The sequence below is a fragment of the Gymnogyps californianus genome, chromosome 10, assembly GCF_018139145.2.
Source record: "Gymnogyps californianus isolate 813 chromosome 10, ASM1813914v2, whole genome shotgun sequence".
In the NCBI taxonomy this organism is placed as follows: Eukaryota; Metazoa; Chordata; class Aves; order Accipitriformes; family Cathartidae; genus Gymnogyps; species Gymnogyps californianus.
Genome location: NC_059480.1, coordinates 2,767,121 through 2,794,149, shown reverse-complemented (window position 1 = coordinate 2,794,149; position 27,029 = coordinate 2,767,121). Strand labels below are relative to the sequence as shown.

The 27,029-nt window shown below is 38.0% G+C and overlaps 1 protein-coding gene across 1 annotated transcript in view; it reads left to right on the top strand.

The window, feature by feature from the left end:
* STAG1 (stromal antigen 1) overlaps positions 1-27,029 on the top strand; it is a 200,526-nt gene that overhangs the window by 16,033 nt on the left and 157,464 nt on the right. The window contains exon 2 of the mRNA XM_050902898.1: positions 26,717-26,851. Within this exon, the coding sequence (XP_050758855.1) occupies positions 26,823-26,851 (29 nt within the window). The 5' untranslated portion in view covers positions 26,717-26,822. The remainder of the gene's footprint in view (positions 1-26,716; positions 26,852-27,029) is intronic.

Genomic DNA, 27,029 nt, shown 5'->3' with positions numbered 1-27,029 from the left:
TTTGCCTGTACCTTCTGCAGGCAAAATAGTGATTTCAGTCTTAATACAGTAGAGTGGCAACTTAATTACATCGGTTTAATGTGAACTAGTGAATGTGATAACACTACATACTCCATATGCTCTTTTTCTTGACTGAGTATCTAGTTGTTAGATTTATAGTATGAGTTGTGTTACTGTGAAGGAGTCTGGGTGTTTCTGTGATCAAACACAGGTAGAAGACTTCAATGGCAGCCCTGTAGGGGAAGGAAAACTGAATCTATTTTATATCAGTGCTGTGTGCTAGATATGTCACCACCTCATAGCGTAAAGTCTATAAGAAAACTGTAGTTATGTGTATTAATGAAACGAAGGCAGTCACATATAAATTTTCAGTTACACCACTGAAGAAGACAGATGTCATATTACAATTACGTGTCGTATCAGATCTGCTCGTGATACTCCTGTCTACAAGGTTAAGTCCTTCTTACAATTCTGTTTTTGAATGGTACCTGCGGAAATAAAAAGTTTCAGACAGAAATCAACTTCACGTTTGTTTTTTTTTTATTGAAAAGCTATAAAGAGGAAAAAACCCTTAGGCATAAAAAGCTCAAATGCAGGCAAGGGTGGGTTTTTTGTTAAGTGTATCGAATGGGGAATTACCTGTAAATTCTCTGGGAGCTCTATATTCAGGAGTTTTTGTACTTATGAAGGATATGTGATTTTCAACATGTATATTTTAAAACATCGAACACCTGCTTTAAGCATACAGTGAAGTCCAAGTTTCAGCCTGCAGGTAAGACAGGTGCCTTCCGTAGGAAACGCGCAAGTAATTCCCAGTGTTCCTGGAAAAGAGCAGTAAGCCTAAAGGGGTTAGTTTAAAAAGGTAGTCTGTTCCATTTTCTCTCCTTGGCAGTATTAAGACCAGATTTATCAACATTTTTGATACAGAAATTTCAAAATCAGTGATGGAAATTGCTCTAGAGTTGCACAGCTTTTGAAGCACCCATTTCTCTTTTGTTGCCTCTTCCAAGCAGGTATGGGAAGGCCAGTTGGCAATCTAGCACGTATGTTCTGCTTTGGAAGTGTCCTGAGGCTTGGGTTAGATTGATAATGTGTTTTGCTAGAGATTTTACAAATGCGCATTAAAGCAGCATATCCTTATTGAAAAACATTATTTAGAAGGCAAGGTATGACAGAGACAGGAGAATATGGTAATAACAGTAGAACAGGCCAGGCTGAGTTAAAGAATAAGAGGTGAGATTGCTCTTATCTTTCCTGCTGGTCATGGGCTGAGAATTGATGAGAGTAGTGTTGGACTTGAAATATGTAATTAATGATGAAAAGAGCCACTAGCAATTTGGACTGTATTGAACATGAACTCTATAATGAAGTAGGGAGGTGAGCTCAACCACATTAAATGGGAGAACCTGTCACATCTATAATATTAAACAGCTGTCTTAGTATTAGAACACTGCAGTGGTAGAGTACTCAGGAATTTAGAGTATTTAGCATAAAAAATCTGAATGAGCTAATTAAGGGTATTAAAATGGCTGCAATAAAATTTGAATATTGAAAGTTTATAAAAGCTCGAAGCAGTAATTAAGGATGCTATTTTAATGTATAAAATTCATTAAAGTTGAGCAAAGAAAAATCCTGCTGCAGCTCACAAGGGAAAGTGTAAAAGGAAAAAATCTGCTTTTAAATTCTTGTTATCGTCTCTCTATTGGATTTAGTTAAATAACCAAGAAACATGAAACTAGACTATCCTCTTCTCATACATAGTATGATTTGGGGTATTCCCATGTCCTTGCTAAAATTGCAGAAGATAGTCCTTTGCATATTTATCTAATTTTATACTTCAGTTGATAGGGGATTAGAAACTACATTGTGAATTTTTTTGTCTGCTCTGTATTTTCTGAGACTCTTCCATTTTAGAGCTTCTGAGATCATGGTTGAAATAAAAGCTATACTTTTCTGCCTAATCAAGCAGCTTCCTCGTTTTTAGCTGGTGAAAGATTTTTGGCACCCTGTTCTCAAGCTATCCTTGCTATAGCTGTCGGGCTACTACTGCTTGGATAATGGCAGCTCCCTGAAGAAAACGAAGAGAAGCTCTGTTTATAGCAGCTGGCTCTGAATGATCCTTTTGGTGCTGGAACTGCATAATCGAGCAGTAAGAGAAGATCCAAGCTAACTCTCCATCAACCTGCAGACCTTTGGATAAGCTCAAACAGTAGCCAAGAAGCTAATGGGAAATGGGAGAAAGCAAGAAGTTCTCTAGTCTCACAAATTTCTTCAGAAGCTCACCAGAACCTGTAGTGGGTTATTCTGAATATTGAGTTACATCTTGTCACCTGGAAAGCTACTTTTCCAACAATGTTTACATACTTGTGTTTTTGAGCCATCCACCCTCTCTCCTTCTAGTTGGGTAATTGTTCATCTTTTGTGTGACAGTGAGTTGGATTAAGTAAATAGAATGGGGCCTTTCAGTTTGCCACCAACTTCTTTTCCTAACTGCTTTCTGCTTGTGATAATCAGGATTTTTCCTTCTTATCAGGATGTGCCCCTTTCTGCTAAAATATTGGTGTTCTTTCTCTAGCGCATGCTTTTGCCATTCATAGTTTGGGCCACTGCAGTAGGGCCTTACATGGGTGAGTCTGTGAGCAGGTTTGAAGGTTAAGGCTAAGGCCTTTTGAGGCAGCGGAACATGCAGAGGCTCACTTATGAACTGTGTTTACTGATGAGTAATCTTTGTTTATTGATATTTGTGTTTATGGATGAGTAATCTTTAATTAGCAGCATCATTGACTACTGATGACCACCATTACCTTTTTCCAAGAATGACAAATACATGAAGATTTGTATCAAATTCTGAACTGTTCTAGCTTGCTGTTGAAGTGCCCTCCCTAAATGGAGTTTGAGCATGGTCATTCACTCTTTTTGAAACCCAAAGTAGGAGAATTAATGTCTTGTGTGTCACTGAACGAGTAATACTGCAAATGTTTTAATTTGCTGTTACTCTTAAGTTTTATACTCATTGCATCTTCCTTGAGAAGTATTTCTGAAAAATAAAGCTATTAATTTAGTTGGCTTTTCCTCAAATTAAAGGAAAGTGCTTTTTCTTGTTACATATAGCTGTACAAGTGAATGGATATTACCTTGACCACTCAACTAAATTCTCCATAAAATAGTGCCAGTGCTCCTAGAGCACTCCTTTTTCGCACTACATTAATGTGCTCTTTAGCATTTCTCTTAGCAGGACTGTGATCAATATAGTACTTCATAATTTCTCAGGATAGACTCAGATTTAGATAGAATGTGAGTATTAATGTGTAGAAATTATTCTCTGGAAGCGATTATGCTGTTAGTTCATTCAGGAGACAAAACCAACTTGTCCTGGACCAGGAAGCTGCCTCTCATCCTAAACCCTTATAGTCATTTATTAAGCTATCTGCGTTCACTGATGTTGTCTGTTCATACCGCTGCTTTTCATATTACCGGAGAAATCATTAATAGCTTCCTCTTCTCTGAGATTATGTTATGGTTTCTTAAAAGCCACTTATCGGTCAAAGTTTTACTTAAACAGCAAAGTAATTCTAAATGTCCTGTTTACAGATGATCAGCTTGGAAGATGACTTAAAATCTGATTATGTTCGTGTGGATGAAGTATAACAGACGTAGGTGTTCTCTGCGTACACAGCTCTCCTATGGTCTTGATGTTTGGGCGGTGGGAGTCTTTTTAAACCTGTAATGTTGAGCTGTGCTTTTCCTGTCCAGGCATTTGCTTGTAAAGGAAGTGGTCTCACAGATATTGGAAGATGAATTGAGTTGGGTTAAGCTCTGTCTTTGAGAGGAACAACTGCATTTATCAGGCTGTAATTTATTATTTATTCCTTTATTAGACGGCACTCTTTCACGTGGTGATGTTTCATATACAGTTTTATCATTGAGAGTTTTATTGTAACTTCCTAATTGTTTCCCACTCAGGGAATGTAGTTTTGTGGGGCTAGACATTACCTAGGAAATTGCACTTAGGGGAAAAAAAAAATCTCCCCAAACACTTTCGTGGGTATTAGCCATGTTTTCAGTAGGTGTTTTAGTTTCCTCAAATGTACTTTGAATTTTTATCAACTGAGATAGTGAAATGTTTCTTAGATTTAAACCTTTTGAAGAGTTATATACTCTGTTTCATAACCTATAAGCTAATAACGTAACTTTTCTTGAGACTGTAAGATGGTGTCTTATATGCTTGTCAACTGGAAACAATTACTTGTACCACCTCCTTTCCCTAATTTTTGAGCCCTTCTTCCCCTTGCTAAAAGTAAATAAATAAATAGGCTAACAACTCAGAAGGGCAAAATGATGAGCATTAAATCCTGTGCTACTAAAGCTCTGGGATATTTGGAAAAAAAAAAAATTTTTTAAACTGTGTTGAATTCTGAAAGATTTTTGAAACAAGCCTTTGAAGTAAGGAACATGTATTAGTTTGGAAACAGAGAAATCAATCCTTTAAAATAGTTCTTCAGTACACATTTAATTATCTGTGTGTATTCCAAACGCTTTTAAGGTAGCAAAGGAGCCTAAAGATTTTTGGCAAATATATGCTGCTTGGATGGAAACCCAAGAATTTTAACAACTGTTTTCTGGAGAATGTCTTGGCTTTTCTTGGTCTATGTAATTTATATCCGTGTGGGCAGTTTGATGTCACCTTTTGAAGATTCATGATTTTTAGTTTGGTTTTCTAAGGCAATGCAGCTTTGCAAGTGTTTCAGTCACTGCTGTCCCTGCCAGGGCAGTAGGGTGGGCAGTGAGGGGCAGAGGACAGCTTGGGAATCCTGATACAGCAGTTTGGGGTGCTTTTATATTGTTAATTTTTGATCTTGTTTTTAAATAGGGCAGGGTTCAGATTTTTTTTGTGGTATGACATCACATATTATTTAAATGCATTATAAAGGTTATTGAGTTGCTTCATGTCTCTTTTGAACACAGTGACTAATTTCAGTCAAATTTGGAGGGTATGAGGGGTGTCCAAAAGACAAATTTCTGCAGTTTTTGTGAAGATAGATAACTGGCTAAAGTTACTCTGTTAATATCATCTCCCTTTCCCATCCCTCTCCTACATACACAACAAATAAAAGCAACAGCAGGATTTAAATTGTTGCTACATGTTAGAGAATCCACACAGAGTTGTAGTACAGTAATCTGTTGAGAACCAAGCTTCATTGTTTCCACAGCTCATGAAATTGCTGGAAAAGACAAACACGAGGAAAGTGTAAGTATACAGCAGTTTCAGTTGGACAAACACTAAAAAGAGAGCTCTTTTATCGGTGTATCAGGATGGCAGCAAAGACTTTTGAGTTTGTGATTCCTGAAAACAGAAGTAATGTTCTTATTCTAGAAGAAAATCTTCAATATGGTTTAAAACAGAGCAATTACATGCTCAGGAAAGACAGCAGAAGGAACAGAAAAATGCATCAATACCTTCTCAGAAATCCCTCTGAAGTAGTTGATCAGATTTAGGATCTCACTTGATGGCTACAGATGTGTTCTTTCAAATTCATTTTTTTTTAAAGTAGGATTGTGCTTGACTGTTCCAAAGCTTACATAATCCACTTATTGCATTGACAGAGAGAAATCAGCGTACAAGACCAAAGTACTGTTAGATGAGATTTTCCTGTTGTCTGGGTGAGGAGATGGTTTCACTGTTTAGTCTTTTTTTACTAGTTGTTACTATAGTTCCCTAGGGAAAAGGGGTTGGTGCATTCAACCTGTCACGCTTGGGCAGCACGTGGTTGCGGGATGGGAAGGCACATTGATCAGTGTAACAGGGAATAAGGTTTTATTCTACTTGATGCATATTGTGTCAAATTTTACAGATTAATATTTTAATTTAAGAAGCACTTTATTTGTTTTTAAGAATTACTTTGTGAAATTTAGCAACTTGTTGGGAGCAGTGATCCATTTACTGCGGAAAAATTCAGCTCGTTTGAGGTTTCAGGTCAAATTTGACGCCTGTCCTCTTCAGTGCAAACTGAGTTTTACGCAGTGCCAATGACAAATGGGAAATTGTTGCTAGATTGCTAATAAATATAACCTTATACAGTTTAATGTTAAAAAACCAGAAAAAACCCAAACCCGCAAATAAAAGGAAAGCCTGATGAGTCCCACAGCCTTATTACTAGTACCTTTTAAGAATTAAAGTGTGAGAATTATCTACATGATGAATAGGTTATTGGAAAAAAGCCATGTAGGATTCATTTAAACAATCGATTTTTCATGTTAGTGCTAATGTATTAAGTTAGTAAGAAATGATTATGTTCGTGGGATCCTGACAACAAAGCTGGTATTAATGTGGCCTTTTGACTTCCATCTGAAGAAAGCTTATCAATGACAAGTATCACAGTTCAAATGTTTAATTATAATGGCAAATTTATGTAGAAAGGAGACAGTGGGATTTTTTAAAAGGTATCTTGCTTATGTGAACGCTAGCACTGTATCTCCTCCACATAGTAAGACAGAAGCAGAATACAGGATAAAATGTAGAGACTCATTTTGGGGTAAAAAGAACCCAAGAAGTGCTTGGACTTAAATGTTTGGGGTCAGCAAATTAATGCTGGATGGTTTTATGGAAGGTAAGTAAGAACACAGTTAAACAGTATACTTACTCAAAACTGACTGCAGGCTGCTGTTGAAAGAGGTATTCAGTTTCTCCTCCATCCTTCTTCCCTCGTTTTCCAAACTTTGTGCTCTTGCCAGCATAGTCTGCATCATAGCAACGGTTAACTTTTTGGAGGAATATATTCTAAAATAGTGAATATATCGTTTTTCAACTGGAAATATTTCCTATTTATAAGGGGAGGCCTGGGAAAATATATGAAGTATTTGAGACTGAGGTAGAGAAGCAGGCATTCAAAGGTGATTTTGCTGGTAGATTTGAACTTGGTGACAGGAATGCAAACGGGGGCACAGACTCAAGAACAAGGGAGGGGATGGGGCAGGGCAGGATGGGACCTTCATTTGGGTCAGTGGAAGAATATATTGATACAAAACCTAATGTATGTAAATACAAGCAATTAGGAAGATCTGGATTTTGAGAGTGTTCTGGGGGAGTATGGCTACACACATGCACTTGTCTTGTGCCCTGCTCTGGGCTTTTGGCCTCAGTTGAACTACTGGTCTTTACAGGTCTTTCTTCTGCCCAGTGTGGTGTTTGTATTATTGTAGATGTATTTATACTGGTGTTATTTATAAGAAAAAAAAAGAATTTAACCAGGAATGGGCATCACTTTTTAAATAACTTTCAAGGGTAAGACATCTTGCCTCTTTCTCCATTATTTAAAGGTTTGATTCATGAAACTGTGATCAGCTAAATTCTGGATTTAAAAAACAGTTTATTGCAGTTTAAAATTCTTGTTACAAAACTTTGAGAGTTGTGTTTACTGGTATCTTGCTGAAAAGGTTAAGGGAAACTTGATTGTCATATTTAAACAATATTGTTTAATTAGTCCTGTGCCTTGTGACTGCTGCCAGCTGTCCACAGGCAGCAGGAAAAAAATTTCTCCCGTCTTGATGTGAAAAGTGACTTTTTAAGTCTTGCTGTTATTCAGTGTGTTAGATTAACTATAACTAGAAATGAAACATTGGTTATTTGTGCTCTTGCCTGATTTGCTCATATGCTCTGACTGCCAGATGGCAGTCAGAAAGAAATGCCCTTGTACCCCTGTCTCTAGGTACCTCCCTACCTTGGTGAGCCTGGAGATACATATATCTCACAGTTATCTTATAATATATTTTATGTATATGTGTAAGGATCAAACTTTCCAAGTTGGTCCTTTTCATTCAAGCTAAAAGGATTGGTTGTGATTCAGTTTTTAGAAGATCCTCCCTGTTAAATCCGGGGCAAGTAGAAAGTCCCTATAGAAATTGTTGCAGACACATAACCAGCCGGACGTACTTGGTAGAGCTCGTTGAGACTGAGCTGCTTACTGAAGTTATGCAGAAGTTTAGGCAGTATCTTACTCTATATTCTGATATCCGTAGTATCTTCCAGAAGGATTTCAGCTAGCATCAATACTAGTATGTTTTGAAAGACTGGGTACTGTGAGAGCTTGATGTTTATCCCAAAGCAGAAAATATAATGGGAAAGCATTTTTTCTCTTTGTCATGCGAGAAAATGATTTGAACTGGATTTAGAGGATGTGAGAAAGGAAATTGAAACACTTTTCAAGGTCACACTGGAGCTGAGAAACCACTGCAGTGTTTCTTTATGTACAGAGGCGGCACTTGATGATCCAGAGTCTTTGTAAAACTCTGATTACCCTTTATGTTTTATAGAGAGAGAATATTCTCCACTTCAAAATGCACTTACCTTCAAAGGTCAGACAGGACAGTCCATGAACAGGACGTGTGTCATAGCTGAGATAGGCAAAAAATTGGCATTTAGTACATGCACTTTCATGAAAATAACCTGCTAGTATAAGGCAGGGTTTTGAGAGGAAACAATGCTAAATAAGCTACTGTTGGTAGTAGCACAGTAGTGTCAAGTTTTTAAATTGTGATAGTTGAATTTTCCTGAAGTTTTCTTTCTGAGAATAACTAGTTGGCATTTTAGATGTGTACTCCTTTACTATGGTTATGCTTTGTGTATAATAGTTATCACCAAGTACACCAACCAAAAATTGGTAGATATCTAGGTCTGGAGAAGGAGACAGTGTGATTCACTTAGTCTGATTGCTGATTAGAAAAAACTTGACCAGGTGATTTCATGAAGTCTAGTGAGGCTGAAACTGTATACTCAATTTTTTGTTTACTCAATGTATTTTAAAATACAGTGGTGGTGTTTCTTATTGCAGGGATTTTACGCAAAACAAATAACAGAAACCTAAATTAGATTGTTTTCTGTATGCTCCTATAGATGATTTTACAAGTAGCTTGGACTTGCTTAAATTAGACATTTAATGATACATATGAGTGATTTCCCCCTTCAGGATTGCAGTGAAGTTTTTTCATACTTCATGAATTTTTGCACTTAAATAGAAATACAAGAGTAACATCTTGGTGCTAAATATGTGGTCTTTTTTTTTTTATCGGTAGTGAGTCTAAGCCTGCAGTGGGTTTCCAGATATTTCCTTTTGTAGACATAAAGCCACAATGTTTATTTTTTAATTTTTTTGGTGTATGTGATGTGTTACTCTGAGCCGTGGTTATTAATTGACAGATGAGTTACACTATGATGGCACTTAAAATGCACAACATGTATTTCTGAAAGCAGTCGTTGCTATAGCAACTTTCTAGTAGGTCACTGGCAGTGTTGTGTGAGTGTGTGTGTGTATGATTTGGCTGTTAATGCAGACTAATACTGATAGAAAAATGAGAAATGTGAGAATCAGAAAGAAGGTAGCCCTTCCCCCCTCCCTGTCCTCTCCCCTCAAAAACAGGGTAAGATAATTTTGTGGAGAAAATGCTTACTTAGGATATTGCATATATTGGCAAGAAACTGCTATAATTAGATGTTTTCTTTCTATTTATGCAAAGATTATAAAAAAACCCCAAATTGCCTTTATCTCATCCTGGTTTTTCTTTGACATCTTTAGAGTTTGGTTAGGAAAGGAATACATATTCAGTTGATCCGAAAGCAATGTGTTGTATTTATTGAGCATGAAGATCTATTTTTAAAGTACATCTGTATTATATGCTGGAAGTGAAAATTTTGAGAAATTGCTTCTTTTTCCTCATTTGTAAGATCTTTCAGCAAGGTACAATGCATTTCCATAGCAATTTAGACCAATATAAATCTCGTGGTCCCATTCTCCCTTGGCTGCTCCTGTCTCCTCCCTAGCACTAGTCCTGTGCTCATGTGAACAAGGAGTGAGCCAGTTCAGGGAGCTGATCCAAATACAAACAACTTGAAAACAATTTTAAAAATTGCTAGATGATTTCCTGCGTTGTGTAAGTGGGCAGAAAGCCACGTGCCAGTACAGCCACAGGAGGGGGGAACCACTGCAGCTGCAGTTCAGGTCAGTGTACATGGAAGGTAGTGACTGGGATTTTCAGAGGGGCTGAAGATGCTACTTCCCACTGACTTCTGGTTTTAGTTTGCCCTGAAACTTAACTAAAAGTACTGTGCAGAGGACTCTTTCCCAAATTCTTTGCATTTGTATTCTTGTCTGAAATAGTTCTCTAATAGTCTCTTCTGGTGTCTTTTTTTGTTTTTGTTTGGGGTTGGTTTGTTTGTTTGTTTGTTTTTACTGCTCTAATTAGAGAGCATTCATAGATGTCTCTTAGAGTGATCAACCTATAGCCAGGCTATTATTTTCAGTCTTGAATTAACACTGCGTTAAGATATTAGAAAATTAATGATTTGAGGTAACACATTCTAGATTGTGATAAATGAAAATAATGTCAAGTGTAGCAAGTGCTTTATGAGACTGTAATTCACTAGATTTTTCTCAAATTATAGTGTGGTTTTTTTTTTTTTAAAGTAGTATAATAATGTGAACTTTGTTTTGTGTTGACTCTCTTGTTCTCCAAAAGAAATGAAGAAGCCATGCTGCATTTGCAATTGCGTGAATATGATAGAATTGTTCTGTTGTCTGGATGGGAGCAGTGAGAGATCATGGTAAGGAGTGGAGGGAGGGCAGTAGGACTTGAGCTGCTTGCTACCTTCTCTTCTTTTCCAGTGTCTGCTGTCTCCCCATTCCCTGGTTTGCTGAGGGCCAGACCACTATCAAAGCTGCCGTAAAGGAAGGGGCAGGAACATGTGGCCAGGAGTAGGAGGAAAGAGCAGGGACTGTGTTTTTGACAACAGTTACCCATCAGATTGGTTCAACCATTGTATGAAACCTCATGCCAAGACTCTACTGAAAAAGAAAATCTCTATTCCATGTTGGTTTTGTTTTTTTCCCCTGACATGTAGTTATGTTCTCTGTGTTTTGAGAACTTGATTTGTGAAAATGCTAAGTGTTGATTTAACCCCTGGAAAAAAAAACTTTCTTGACATTTTTTAGTATTTAAATGATTGTTGAATGCTTTATTACATGTACTCGTATGTACTGTGTACTCTAGAAAAGCTTGCTCTGACTTTGCCTTAAGGGTGAAGGCAATGATTATGGACTAATGTTTAAATTTATTTTAATAATTTGTAGGGAGACGGAGGTAAGACCAGGTACAAGAAAAATGAAAGCTTGTATCTTCCTTGTGTTTTCTGTAAGGATTGTTCCTAGAGGAAATGTTCCCTTATTTAACTCCTAGGGTTACAGTTTTCAGTTAGAACTTGTTCTTATCTCAAGGGAGTTGAGAATCTGTTTAAGGAAATGCTTTAGAATATTCCCACTCTTGCTCTTACAGCCTGACAGTTTCAAATATCAGTTACTGTTATATATTGTCATTTTATGTAGCTGTGTAAAAGATACTGAAAATCCTCTTCCTATCTTTGTGAAGTGTAGAAGAAAGTGTCTGCAAATTCTGCAACATTTAAAACTGTATGGTCTGATCCCTTCTCTGCAAAAACAAAAGCCAAGAAGTTTTACAGGGGAGAATAACCTCTTGTGTGGATCAGCTGCTGGAATTTCCCCTCTCACTGGAGAGCCTCAGCTTCTGGTGATGGCTATTTCTCTCTTCCGGAGCTTCTGTTAAGTTTCACTTAGTTTTACCAGCAGTGCTTAGAGAACTGTGCTTTTTCTATTTTCAGTGTCTTGTATTTGATGGTAGAGGTAAGACAATTCTCTTCTCTTCTAGGCCAGAGGTTTTTTTCTTTTCTCATGTGTTAATTTTTCCTTTTTTCTTGGTCTGTCATTCACCGGGAAAAGATTTGTAAGGCTGTGTATATCTAAGCAGAAGGCTGATATTAGCAGGGCTGTTACAGACCATCACTGTAACTAAGCAGAGAATTCTGCGAGTAGGAAGTGTTTTTCTGTTCCAGTTGTTGAAGATAGTGTGATACATGCTCTGAACACTGACCTTAATTTTGCCACTCTTCTCTTCCCCTGAACGGAGCTGTGACCTTCCGCAGACTCTGAAACCAGCCAGATACCCCTAAACCCCCAACACATTTTTAAACAAGTTTTGGTTGTATCAGGATAGCCTCAGGATTCCAAGTTGTTCCTGTTGTTGGGTCCCTCTGAGATGTTGGTTTGTGCGGCACAGCTCCTGTAGATAGATTCCTGATTTCATCTGTTAGCCTGATTTCATCTGTTAGCCTGTTTTCTGTGAGGCATCTCTGCCTGCCTCACTGCAGCTACTCTGTATTTCTGGTCTATTGGTAGTTAATCCTCGATTTCCTTTCTCAGTTCACAGTTGAGGTTAACTATCTTTAGGGATCAGGGCGGGGAGGAGGTTTGGTTGCCTTTTTTTTTTTTTTCCCCCATGGGAGGGGAAAGGGTTACTGTTTGGGTTGCTGGAAAAGCCCATGTTCTAGCTTTCCAGTACCACAAGGTTTCCTCTCTGTTTGGGTATCTTTAGAAAAATAAAGCACTCTGCCAGTTCATGCTGGGACTCTTGATGGCTTCATTACCAATGTCATGGAGCAGCTTTCATCTGATGGCAACCCTTCCAAGTGAGGCAAGAATCTCTTCTTTTTTCTGTCTCTCTTTAAGTGGTCCATTTTGGCTAAGCATTATCTAAGCTATTTCATTAAGCCCAACAGCTGTATTAGTCCAATGAACTGTTTTGGTAAATATCTCCCAAATCAAAAATTCTTCCTTATCTAGGAGGAGGGACTGCTGTCAGCATTACTGGGAGAAAGCAATTTTGACTAGGCTTTAAAGCTCACAGAACAGTAGCATGAAAATGAATGATGCTTGCTCAGACACAGTCACACTACTTCCAGTTTTTGTCATCTGCTTGTCTAAGTAACTGTTCAGAAATAAAAAAGGTGTTCCCATATTTCTGTAAGCAATGCAAAATACAGTTAAAAAAAAAAAGAGCATCAGTGTTTGCAACTTACAGTCTGCGTATCCAAGTAAATTGGTGATAGCTTTACAGTTTGAGTTGTCATCATGTCTTCAAATAAATGTGTTTGTTTTGAGTCAAGAGGAAAAACAATCTTAAAGGGCAAAAAGGAAGAAGGTGAGAAACAAGTTGTATGGTCAGTGGAGTTAGTGAAGCCTGTTTTGGTAATCCTGTTCTGTTCCTTACTGCAGTAAATCCACTAGTTCACCCGTGTCCTTGCAGGCTCCCCACCCTGCGTGTAGCACCTCTATTGCAGTATCGTGCACCTTGGCACCTTCCCTGGGCTGGGCAGAGCAGGACACGTGGGTGACTGGCTCTGAGCTGTGTGCCTGATAAACAGGACAAATAGTAGCTCTGCTGATCCTGGCCCCTGCCTCCACCCTCACAGGAGCACTAGGGTCAGCCAGTGCTTATTTTCAAAAATAATCTTTTGAGGTACCTGTCCTTCTGTGAGATCTGTTTGCATTTGGCAACATGTTCAAAAATTGTCAAGAGATGGAGGGCAAACAGCCTGGTTGGATGTGAAGTCCTTGGGAAATGAAGCTGAATCAGCTTCTTGTCCAGCTCGCGTGTTGGCTTCTCTGTTCTTGCCTCTCCTCCTTGTATTTCAGATAACGCTTGTCTGGTTTTTCAGTTTGTCCAGTTTAGAACTGGGCTCTCAAATGTTTTCACACAGTGCGATTGTCGTCTTCCATCTGTAGAGTCATCATTCCTGTATCTGGAGCAATGAACAAGCAATGAAAGAGAGACTATTTTTTTTTCAAGCATTTTTTCCCAAGAAAGTTACCCTTTTAATGTATTTATTGTGGTGTGCAAGATGTTTTTAAACAGCAAAGACTAGACAGTTTCACCCCCTACTGATTCTTCCTGGGGTTGTTGACTAACCAAAATTCATTTCAGCACTGAACGATAAAAGCTTTTCTTCAGGATTATTTACTGAGCTAAAATAAATCTTGTTCCAGGTGCTAATTTGTCTTTTCCCTAGTGATATTTGCATTTTGGACTATTGCAGAACTATTTCCAATTTTACATAGTAGTTCATAATAACTTCTCTCCTATTTCTTCTTATCATTTCATTGATTTGTTGTGACTGGTGTGTCGGGGAGGTCATTAGGGAATGCTGGTGGGTAGTCAACCCCGTTTAGCTTATCTTTAATTTCTTGAGACCTTAGTTTCCTTTTTTCCCCTCGTATCAGAATCCACATCATGAAAGGCTTGTAGGTACAGATAAGGTATTTTTTAGGTCAGTTGACATTGCTGTGAAAGAGAAGACAAGCTTCTGGATCAAACATCTTTAGCCTGAAATAAAATCACAATCCTCAAGCTCAGGTGGAAAGCAATTAATCGCTGTGAGCTCTGCTGCAGTGGGGGGAGGATATGGAAATCGCTGTTGCCTGTGGGGCAGAGATATAAGTTATAGGGATGGAGGAAACTAATGTGTAATAAAGCCACTTTCCCTTTTGAGTCAATTATTTAAAATGATTGTGAATTTTTAATTTCCAGCCGTGTGCTTTCCTAAGTCTTTAGAATCAGGAGTGAGCACTTAGAAGTGGAATGGTTTCGTTCTGTGAAGTGTTCTGCTGGTAAATCATTATTTCAGTGTTTGCTGCTAGTCCTGCTGTTGTTTTTCACCTGTGTACTTTTGGAGAAGTCATCTTGGGGCTTTGGTGAATTATGTTAGTCTGGGATCTGTGGATTTGGGTTTGAATTTTGATTGCAGTACGAGACATTTACGGTCATTGGGGAAACATGTTTGCAAGGCTTTTTATTTTCAGCTCCAACATGGTTACATGTGTCCATTGGAAAAATGTGCTTCTCCTCACAAGTTTATTGTGGTGGTCGGGTTGTTTTAAGATTGGAGGATGAGAGGAAAGTATTTTAAGGTATGCTTTTCCAGTAGAGGTTTTAACTATATAACCGACATAAGTCATAGGCTGTGCCATTTGTGATAATCGAGGACATACAAGCAGCGGCAGTGGCTACTGGAGTACATTCAGCGATGTTTGTTCAGCTTGTTAAAACGTTGATATATTTTTGTGTAGGTGTGTCTTTGGGAAAAGTTCTCTTTAGATCAGTGAAGGAGTGCAATGATGAGTGCCCTTGCAGCACATGCTGCGGTTCTTGATACGCTGCCTAGATGTTATGGCTTGTTTGAATTTCACATTGTTGTTGGCTTTGTGACAGTAGGTGTATTGGTCTGGTGAACAGGAAACCAGTATCAGTGTAGGCTCTGGGAACAGTTTGATAGAAAAGTGTTTGCTTGGTATCACACATTGGATGACTTTGAAAGAATGTGAGTTTTCAGACTACAAAATAGATGTCATCTGTATGTTTTAGGAAAAGAATAGGCTTGGTTGTATCTTTAGAATCTCTTTCCTTAAGTAAGCCCATGAGGATTTCAGCATATTTATGGGTCTGTTCCAGTGCCTTTAGACTGAGGCAGTGTCAGGTTAGGATGGATTGAAGGTATTTAGCAGCATACGGATTCTGGAGTTATTGTTCTTGTAAATTCTTAAAGCAAAATATGGTATCACAGAATGAGAAATTGGTGATCTGATGTAATATGTTTGTGGTGGCATTGATGGCTATGATGGAGGGATGATTTAAATTGTGTAGTTCATAGATGCAGTTTAGTTTGTCTTGAAGATAACTGGCTCGCTGAGTAGTAAAGAGAGAAATTCTTTAATGTGTTCTGATGTTTTTTGTTCCATCTATTGTTCTTGGATTAAAGACCTGCCAGGCTTGTCGGTCTTGGGGAGCATATTAAAAAGTTCCTAGAGTAGGAGAACAGGGTTGCTTAGTTTACTGGGAAGAGAGCTTGAAACAAGTTTTAAGGTGAAGAGGAATCATGTCAGAGTTGCCGGCTTGTTTTGCTGATTGTCAGGGTTTGGGATTACTTATAGCTGTTTCTTTGGTATCTAGGACATGGTGGGATTTAAGGCTTGGGTAGTTTTTCCCTGAAAGGGTGCAGTTGTGGATTGTTTCAGCAGGGGGATTGTAGTGGTGCAAGATGTAGGTGAAGAGTGTCTGGTTTGATATGGGGTTGGGTTTTCTCAGGAAACTGTTGGGATTGGGAGGTAGGGTTTGATTCTGTAATTAAGAGAGAGAGAGAGAGAGATTTCTATTTAATGACTTTATTGGCTAACTTCATCTTTTTTGGTCTACCTCTGCTACTTTTTTTTGGCTCTTGTTCAGTTTTCACAAACTTTTTTTAGGAACTTATCAGGTATTTGTAATTTAGGTACTCTGGCTAATGGATAGAGGAAGGATATGGAAATTACTCCCTCTCCATGGTACACCACTATATTTTGTCAGTACTCCAGCAGAGTGTCAAGAATCAAGAGTCAAAAAATCTGTGCTACTATGAGCTCTTTTGAGAAATCCATTTTATGCTAAGGCAAATGTGATTTTTTTTTTTTAACATTTTACAGAGTTATTTGGGCTAAAAATAGTTAACAATGGAAGGAAAACAGCTTTCTTATGATTCTTGTTGAAATTTATTCCTGCTTAAATGGAAAGCATCAGTGGAACCCCTGTCCACTTAATGATAGTACAAATGGTTACTAAAAGCAAGGGTATTTAGACTGCCTCAATGCAGAAAGATAGCATTATGCTACTTATAGTAATGCCTATTGGATGTTTGCTAATCCCTTTATTAAAAGTAACCTGTCTTCTAAGGAGCTCAAAACACGAGGGATTTAATAATTTTAAAAAATCCACATACCCTCATGCACACAAAACGATTGTATTTGGGTGAAGAAGGAACCTTAGTAAAACAGATGCCAATTAGCTACATCAGGCTGAGGCTTCAGCTGAATCTCCAACCTGTTAGTAGAGAGACCGTAGTACAGGAATCCATGGATTTTTGTCGTATGAGCATTGCTGAAGTCCCTGGACGGGGAAAAACTGGTACTCCAGGATCTTTCAGTTCCTGGATTGATAGCATTGAAAGACTCTCTTGGCCTAAAACTTTGTAAGGGTCATCTCTGGAGTAAGTATGGGTACTGAGTAGAGGCTTTCAATACCTCAGTCACACCTAGATAATGTCCGGAAATCTTTGCTGTTCGAGGGACTTGGATCGTGACATCCTTGTAAGGACAAGGATCCTGACAGGTCTAGCAACTAGGAAATTGATAGAGCTGCTTCTCCTCGAAGCCTGGAGTTCAAGACACGTGGTTTTCTGAATGAGCACTTTTCAGTGGCAGCAATGCTTTAACATAGTCCTTCAACGCTACCACCTCCTTTTGAAGAACCATTATGCCTTCGTGTTCTTTTGAGGGTAGGGTAATAAAGGTGCCAATCAGGAAATTGGTAGATTATTACACTTCAGAGTGGTCCTACATTTACTTCTACTTGATACATGCAAGAGTCTCTCTATGTTAAGCATTAAATATTCTTTCTGTTAGCAGCTGCATGAACTTAGAGAAGTTATTTTAGTGACCTTATTTACCTCAAGCCTTTGTGCACATCCCCCTAAAGCTCATATGAGTACCAGAATTAGTCACTTCCCAGAGTTCTTAATTTATATGCAACTTCAAAATGCATGTTTTCTTTGATAATCTGGACAAAATGTTCTGCAGTTCCTCTTGGCTTTTCTTATCAGAGTCCCATATGAGGAAAAAAGAAAAGACAAAACAAAGAAACAAATGCCCAAAGAACAAAAACCTGAATCATTCTGAGAGTTTTTTCCTCTATTCCAGCATTCTGCATGTCAGGCTTTGCTTCTTTTTGTGAAAATTGGTTTTATTGTTGGCAATTGTCCAGATGCAATGAATAATAGAACACCAGATGTCCACTGCCGAGGAAAAATTACAGATGAGTAAACACTTTTCTGAGGTAGCATAAAAATCTATTAACACTGCTTCTAGTGTGCCTGTAGACTGTGTATGCTCTTGGCCCGTTGTGCTTTGTGCTGTACAGAGATGCAAATCCAAAGCCTGTGTGACCGTCTAAATGTGTTTGACTACACCAGGCATTCCTGCCTTCCTCTAGATGTAGATTATTTTGCAGGAATAAGCAGTCACTCACTGAAGTGCTTGAGTGTTAATCACTGGATTTAATTTTAATTATTGTCACACATGGATTTGATTGAGGGTAAAGTCACAGAAACGTTAGAAGAAGTAGCGGAGTAAGAAGGGATATCAAGAGTTCATCTAGTTCTCACCCTTTCCCCTCCAGCAGGCAGAGTTACAGTTACACCATGTTTTCAGACCCAAAGCAGGCTGTGTTCCCAAAGCCTTGTCTGTTTTTTCCCAGCTGTTTCAATCTCCTAGGAATAAGCTTTTACCACAAACTTTGCTATGTTTGTTGTACCTGACAAGTGTGACCCATCTGTTTGGGAAAAGAAAAAATCTTCAGTGGTGGATAATTCACACTTGCTTGAGCAAACTATTGGAGTGCTTCACTAGTCCGTATCGAGTTTTTCTCAGTGTCTTACCTTGCTGCAGTTTAAACCCATTGCTTGTCCTGTTCTCACTGAGAAAGAGAGTTTATTTTCCCTCTCCATTGCCTTTGCAGCAGTTTTTACATATTGAAAAAGAAGTCATCCTCCTTCAGTCTTGTCTGTGTCCAGCTCTACTCTCCTGTTGCTTTCCTGCGCACAGATGTTTCTGAGCCTCCTGGAACCCTGGCTTGGCCCATTAAAATGAACTATGCAAAACCCTGGAAAGTTTTGTGCCATTTTTGTGAGCTGAATTGGCTTACTAAGAAATCAACTGAACAAGATGGTCCTTTTTGGGAGGAAGCATTTCATTGTCTTGATAACTATCTTTTAAAACTTTATGCTAAAGTATGGTGAACACTTATGCTATCCATATCATTATGCAATCTTTTGCAAGTTTTCATTGATTGCTCAGTCTTTTGTTTGGGGGATGACTCCACAGTTTCTATGATAGGCAAAATCTCTCTTGACTTTAAATTTGTCCCATGGGCTTTTTTGTGACTCTCAATGCTCTTGCATCATCTTAAAAAGATGAGTGAGTTTTATCTTCTCAAGACTCCTTCTGAGTCTTGGAAATACAAGTGCAGAGAAGCAGAAGACTTCAAGGATCCATCTATTCATGCTCATAATTTGAGGATAGTAGAACCTAACTTTCTAGAGCCCTTTTTATTATATGTATTTTATGTTCAAAGCAGGTAGGTAGGAGGCTGGTAGATAGCTGATGTTATCCTAATGGACAGATGGCAAGGAGCAAGTTGTTAATTTAGACCTTAATCATCCAGATATTGGACTAGCATTAGAACTCAGTGCCTTAACTTTTAGTCTTGTGCAATCAGACCATAATTATTTGCCTTATGAGTGACCGAGTGCCCGTAGCCCCCAGTGATCTTGGTCACAGTTGTGAATGCTCAGTGCTGCAGAAAATCAGGTCAAGTGTCTCACTGGGTGTCCGCAGAGTGAGGAGCAGTTATGTCTGAAGAGTCTGTAAGAATAACAAAGGGAAAGCAAGCTTGTTTTCATATGCTCAGTCCATCAGATTTATTTTTATTTAAAAAAAATAATATTTACAAATTGAAAAGGATAACATTTCTGTTCTTGAGCAAGCCATATCTACAGGCAATTGTTTGCACAAAGCATTTGATTAATATCGTTAGTATTAACCATCCTAGGCATTATAAGAAAGCAGTATATGATAATATAGTTAAAGACTATTGAAGTGAACACTGGAGATGATCAAACAAAATTGTCTGAGTGATGTGTGGCATTTGAATCAACTACACTATTATAACCATGGTTAAAAGATTGTATCAGCTTTCCTGTATAATGTTAGTGTCAGTGCCTCGGCACAGGCATGCACAGTACAGGAATTCGCTGTAGATACAGAAAAACTGATTGGTTTTGGCAGTTCACACATTTTTAGAGACAGAAAACTAAGTATAGAACTGTGATAGTATGACTTGGAGTTTTTTTGTCATTTAAGCATTTTATTCCCAGCTCTGCAAGAAGTGATTTGTGTAACCTTTCAGTGTGAGGTCTTGCATTCGTAATTGTGAAGAGCACAGGATAATATTGCACACTAGAAAGAGAGACTTCAGATTATTTTTCTGGCTGACTGGGCAGGACCTTTCTAGGCTAAAAGCATTTGGTAAGAGGAAGCGGCAACAGCTGTTTTGCCTGTAGAGTCAGTTCTACATGTTGGTGCAACTGAGGAGACAACTGAAATTGAAGGCAACGTTAAATGGACAGCTAGGGGTTGCCGTGAGATAATTCTTGTTCCCACATGTATATGTAACACAACTGGAAATACCTTTAAAGAATGGGAAAAAAAGAAACTTTAGTCAATGATAGTGGACATCTACTAAATGCTTTAATTTTGTGTAAAGTCTCGCTTTGTTGTTCTTGGCCTTGTATTATATGCATTACCTCTGTGAGCTCACTTCCCTTTTTTTGTTTTATGTATTAATTTCTAATTGACATTTTCTGAGGAAAAAACAATTGTCCATCCTCAGCTTGCTGTTCTGATAACTCCATCCTTCTGAAAGACCCCTAGCCAAACCATATGCCACACTGTTCAAAATTGTCCCTTTACTGCAAAACAACATATGTCCATGTCTCTCTTGTACTGCGGAGCCCAGCACTGGACACAGCGCTCCAAATATGTCTCGTCAGCTCTGAGTAGAGGGGAAATGTCACCTCCCTTGATGTGCTGGCAGTGCTTTGCCTGAAGCAGCCCAGGAGATGCTGTTGGCCTTTGCAGCAAGGGCGCATTGCTGGCTCGTGTTCAAATTGTTGTCTACCAGGTCTCTTTTGGAAAAGCTGCTTTCCAGATGGTTGGTCCCAAACCTGTGCATGGGCTTGTTCCTCCCCAGGGGCAGGACTGTGCGGTTCCCTTTACTGAACTTCATGCGATTCCTGTTTGTCCATTGCTCCAGCCTGTCCAGGTCCCTCTGAACAGCAGCACAAGCATCTGATGTATCAACCAACTCTCCCAGTTTTTTGCTTTTGTTGTTGACGTGCCTTTTCAGGTTGGGAACTGCAGGTCCTACTGGGTATTAAATGGATAACAGCAACAGCAGAGACACACATTTGGGAGAGGGATGTGGAGTAATAATAATAATAATATTAGGTCCAGTATGATTTTGAAGGATGTAGGAAACGAAGCATCGCCATGCTGCGCTAGCCTAGTTGTTCCTAATATTACCTTCTTCTATCACGGTTAGACTGGATTAAGAATATTGCAGACCACATATCGGCAGAGCTTGCTATGTACTTTAAGTATTGAAGGAACTCACTAGTGCTTAGCGTTAATTTTTCTCTCACTTGGATTTTCAGTCTTGGTTTAAATACTTACTAAAATGTGATAATGTGAAATTTAGATTTTGTGTAGAACTTCAATTAAATTAACTAAAGATAGGCTAAATAAGCATTATGTCTTGTTTGGCCTTAAATGATGCTATGTATTTTCAAAATTAGAGCTGGAAGAGGTGATTTAATTTGGCTTTCAGTTCAAGTGGCTGCAGGGTCAACATGAATTCATTTGTTTCAAGTTCCAAACCTGTAGTAGAAATAAAGCTTATGCTTATAGAAATACATAATCCAAAGCAAACAAAAATTCCTGAGTGATGAAGAACACATTACAGCATTTGGTAAATTTGTTATAGGGTTAGTTCCTGATGACTGTTTTTCTAGTTCTGCAGGATTTAGAATTTACACTTTCAATTTCTAAATATTATTTTCACTTTGCAGATGGGATATCTGGGCAGGAAGGATTTAAGTAGTGTACCCAAGGCCATGCATGGGGTTGGATAAAGCAGTAAAAGGCTAGAATTTATCTGCCTGCATGTAAGATCTTCTTTTCTCTCTCACCTTGTTGATCAAAGCTTTTGGAGCTCTGCCTTGGTGTGCAACGTGCTGCCTTCGAACAGGATTGTCGTCTGCTGCTGATGCAGGCTGTTTCCTAGCTGTCAAACGCTGTTGTTGGGCAAGAATATTGAGGGGACAAATCTTGTCTCTAAACTGAATATGAAAAACTTGAGTTTTATATGTCTTGTTTTATGGTGCTATGTAATGGCATGGCCCACCATCGTGTATTCTAGCTTCTTGTCTATACAAGCAGTACCTTTGGAGTTCTCAAATTTCCTTTGGGCCTTAATGGGATGGAGAAGTGTACTGCTTTATCATTTTTCAACTTGAAAGAACAGACATAGCAAGGAGCACCGAGGGAGAAAGGAAAGTCATTTTAAATGGAAAATGAAGTTATGGCGTACAGGCATTACCAATTAAGTAGTAGTAGAAGTGGTCCGTTAGTATCAGCCATTGTTTCAATATATTTTGCACTTGGATGGACAAGGTCACTTGGTCAACAAAGAGTTTTGAATGAGAGTCAGTCAAATACTAGTTATCTTTTATTTTGGCTATCTTCTAGGCAATGGAATTAATAATGATGTAACTCTTGCTGCTAAATTTAGTAGTTGGGGTTTTTTTGTTAGTTTGTTTGAAGGTTTGGTTTCAGCTTTATAAGGTGTAGGTACCTAGTTTATAATAAGGTTAGTTGAACTTGAATGGATTGTTGCTACCAGATAGTTGCTTGGAACAACTCTGTCAGGTTTCAGGGTTTGTGTCAATCTTTTCATTTGTTTGTTTGTTGTTTGCCCAAAATGGGTAGATTACTTCAGCACCAGAGAGGCAAATAAACAATCTAAAGACTGCAAAAAATATAGGTAGCTTTTCATGTTAGTAGAAACCACAGAAAATATTGGTGGAATTGCATGTATCAGATTTATTGTTGTAAAACTGTAGAGCCTTTGTTAAAGCTAAGCTCATTGTGAGACACTTATTTAAGAAAAACTATCATAAAACTGACAATTTACTAGAAAAGACTTTTTTATTTTTTTTTTTTTTTTTAAAGAAGCAGTTTTATGTAATGGTCATTATGTCTGCCCTGGTTATTGTGCATGGTTAAAAAACAGAAGCAAAAAAGAGAAACATTTAATTGTATTCCCATTGTATGTTTCAACTGAATGGTGTCTTCTACTGCCTGCTTTATATTCTTCTACAGGTCATTTTTAACTATGCCAGCATAAATTTATGTCATCTTAAAATATAGATGTGCAGGTTTAAAAAGCTGCAAACATGCTAAGGTCATTAAAATTGGGATTGAATGAAAACATCAGATTTTTTTTTTTAAACTCCTAAAATAGAAGCAATTGACTGCAAATTAAAGGACTTGTTCAACTATATTGTGTTTATTATAGTTTGAATAACCCAAAATGCAGAAGTATGAAGTGTTCCTCCCCCTGCTCTTCTCTTCCCCAGGATAAAGGTGACAAAATGGGAATCTGTCTCAAGCTTTCAGGATTTTTTATCAATGGCTTTATTCCCAGGCTGAATGAGACAGAAAGGAGGAGAGTTTGATTTTCCTGTTTATAAGAACATCATCTTTAAGAAACAGGTATTTCTTGTATTAAAATCAGAAAAAATGTGAAGGTTCACGTTTGTGTAGTCCATAAGGATCAATGATTTTTCCACAGTTGTCAAACTTAATTTAATTGCATGACTAAATTGAGAACACTGTTCCAAGCACATACAGCTTTTCATTAGTCACTATAGTGCCTTATTTTATTTCCAAACCAAGCGTAAGCAACATGGGTGATAATTTAAGACTGAATTTTGGAAGCAAGTGGTGGTGTTTCTATGAGCGTAGAGGAATGTTACTGTTGAGGGAAGTTGCAAGGCAGTTATCCCAAGACTGTTAAGGGTTTCCTAACTTCAGCTGAGTATCCGGGTTGAGGAAGAGGGAGTTATCATCCAGAATGTAATAGCCAGCAGGACTGTAGTGGACATGTGTGAGGGGCACGGCTGACTTGGATTGTGTAACGGGGAGGTGTTATTCCATGCAATGTAAGACTCCGCTTCCGGTCAGTCCCACAAAATGGGCAGGATTGTGCCTTTTCTTTTTGGGCTTCTGGCTCTGAGCTGTTAATTTTCTGGCTCATCAGCATTGACAGTTCTTATATTGTAGCACTCTTTGGCTTAACCCTTGTTAAGTGTCTTTATTAACACAAGACAGTAGAAGGGCAACGTTGTCGTCTTCTAGATGGTCCAGTCTGGACCTAACCACATACAGATGGGTTTTTTCCAGCACTGTTTTGCAGTTTCCTGTTTAGCATAGGGACTGTGAGAAAATACCAGAGGACCTTGCAGTTCCCTGCGTGTCAGGTTGTCTGCCATTACCACTGAGTCAAGGCTGTGGGTCCAGCTTCCTTGGTTCTTCAGTCGCTTCTGAATGAAACAGCTCCTCTATTCTCCTTCTGGCTCTTTATACCCTTCACTTCATACTTTCTTTTAGGCCAGGACTTTGCTTTTCAAATAAGTTTTCTCTGAGCAACAATACTTTTCCTTGTGTGTGAAAGCACTTCCCTAGAGCAGTTGTATGCTGCTGGTTGCTATATTTGAGCATGCACAGCACAACAGTCGTGAAGGGTGATAACTAGGTTAAAAAAGAAAATTAAAAAAAGAAATTCCACATAACAGTTGTGCAGAACGCCTTAAACATGTGTGGAAAATATCTCACATGAAACACACATAAATTTTCTTGGACTTCTTTTGAAAGCTCTTCTGAAAAGTAAGATTGATGCCCAGTATCCTGCTAGAATTAGATAATCTGAGGATCCAAGATAGACAGGTTTCCTGTGAGGTCTAGTTAGCATACACAAGAGTGTATGTGTGTGAGCGCTTGTGTGTGTACAAAAAATACACTTTTTTCTTCTCTTTTAAACAAAGGGAAGGTATTACAAAAATGTGTACATCTAATTGTCACGGCAGGAGGAAAAAATATTTGCAGAAGCTTAATCAAAAGCTTTCTTCTTCTATTTCAGGATTTCATTAATAATTATTCTTATGTTATGGCTAAATATTAGTGTTTTGTGACCACCAGAGTGCATGTTGTTCCCATTGTAGTGAACCTCTCCATTTCAGAGATCTGAACGTTCCCTTTTTTAATTTGTATAGGAAGTCAACTCAAAACTTAATTCAGTCTGATGCCGTGTTTGTTTATAATAAATTCTTACAAGTGTCTGAAATGGTTGCTTTATGTTGTTGAATGGGCATGTCATTCCCCTGTTAAGAGTAATCGCATCCTTTAAAACATAGTAATGACCAGTGTCTCTAATGAAGAAACACTGTTATGGAAACAAGTTATGGAAATAGCACAAATAGCATGTCATATAACATTTTTGTTCATGAAGAACTCAGAATAACATGTGTCTTACAATGAAACTTAAGTGGAGAGCTTTTACACCAACCTGGTGTGTTGGCTGTGGAAAATGACAGCCTTTAAACCATTAATGCTAGAGTGATACCTTTAATTCCAAACAAACTTTTCTTTTGTTAACATTTGTTTTGCAACAAAGTGGCTTGCTAATGATACGGTAGAAAAAATGGCCAATGAGATGGCAGTATATAGTGAAAAATTTAAATTTGTTGATGAGACACTGTAAGTAAAACTGTTGGTAGCACAAAGTAGTAAGTACTGGAAGAACTAGTTGTATGCATCTCTGAGTCTAATTGGAACTGTAATGACCAGAGGCAAAAAAGACTGTTCATGCTGTACAGTTATGGTTTTGGTAAATAAATACTGATGTGCATATAGTAGGATGGAAAATAATACTTTATATGTTGTACTGTTTTGCTTAGACTGATGCAGTTTTATTTAGATACTGTGTTTGGTGCAGGTCACGTTACCTCTTCCTGGCTTGATTTTCCTGCTGTCTTGTGCAAAGCTACTAGAGCACAGAAAAAACTGCCCATTGAGAAGAAATTAAATATTTAAATAAAAGAGATTTAAAATATCCTATGTTTTAAAAACATGCAGTTAAGTCCTTGGTATTCATTGCCATTGCTCAACTGCAGTGCTCCATGCAGCTGTTTATATTACCCCAGGATCTGTAAAAGGGGAGGATGAAACAAATCATTTTAGTCTCCAGAACTTGCATTTTCTGGAAGAATGGGATGGCAGCTCTATGTTTTATTACATCAAAGATTATTGCATCTGTCACATTGTGCCGTTATTTAATGCTAAAGTAACGTCTGCTGTCATTAGTCAGCTCCTTGATTAGTCTTTTGGGTAGAGAGATGTTACTAGTGGGTGTAATGGTACCACAGATGCAGTCTAGTTTACTGTTTAAACTTAAAACTTTGGTTTCATCAGGTTAAAATACTTTCTATTGCAGTTAGACATTTGCACAGCTTCTGACTATTCTGTGAAATTCAGTCACATAAAAATGTGAGCCAGTGAGTCTGAGTAAGTGTAGTTCCATTAAAGGGAATGTTATCATGAATATTATCTTTTACATGTTTCATCAAAACCTGTCTGATTTTAGGTGCAGATCTTTTGTCTTGATTCAAAACTAGGAAAGACTGTTTCTCATGAAACCAAACTTCTGTCTTGCAAGTTTAGTCTATTGTATGACTAGAAATTAAATTCCTTAAATCAAGATCATCGCATTCTCTGATTGCTTAGACTTATATATTTATTTTCTTTATTTAAATTTTCTCAGAGTTCTGCTTTTGTTTTTACACTAGAGTTACTGTAAACAAATATACAAATATGGGAGGTAATGCAAAATACTTTGTGCAATTTAAAAAAAAAAAAAAAGTGAAGTTGCCTAAACAGAATGGTAAAAACTGAATGCAAGAATATGATTAAGCTGTCTTGGGGTCATCTGTTCCAAATTTCATGTGGTTTAATAGTGATGCTACTTCAAAATTGACCATTTTTGTTTACAGTGCTTTTTATTCAATGTGTGACTATTTTGGAATTACATCTAACAATTTTTTTTCTCTCTTTTACAGACTGGACTTTGACATTCTTTTCATGAAAGAGGTTTCCAAGTAGTTGTCTTATAATAACTTTGAGAAGAAGTTCTATGTAGCTCTTACTTTCAAGAGTGCTGCAAAAATGATTACTTCAGATTTGCCAGTACTACAGTGAGTATACGTTTCTCTCTATATTTGAAATCTTCAGTTTTAAAAAGGTTGAAGTAAACAGGTGATCGTGAGGCTAAAGCACAAGCTTGAGAGAAGTGCAGATTAGTGTGACTGTTCCAGGCCTCCTGTGTTGTCATATGCTGAAAAACTGTGTAAAAAATTAAAAGATTTAATCTAA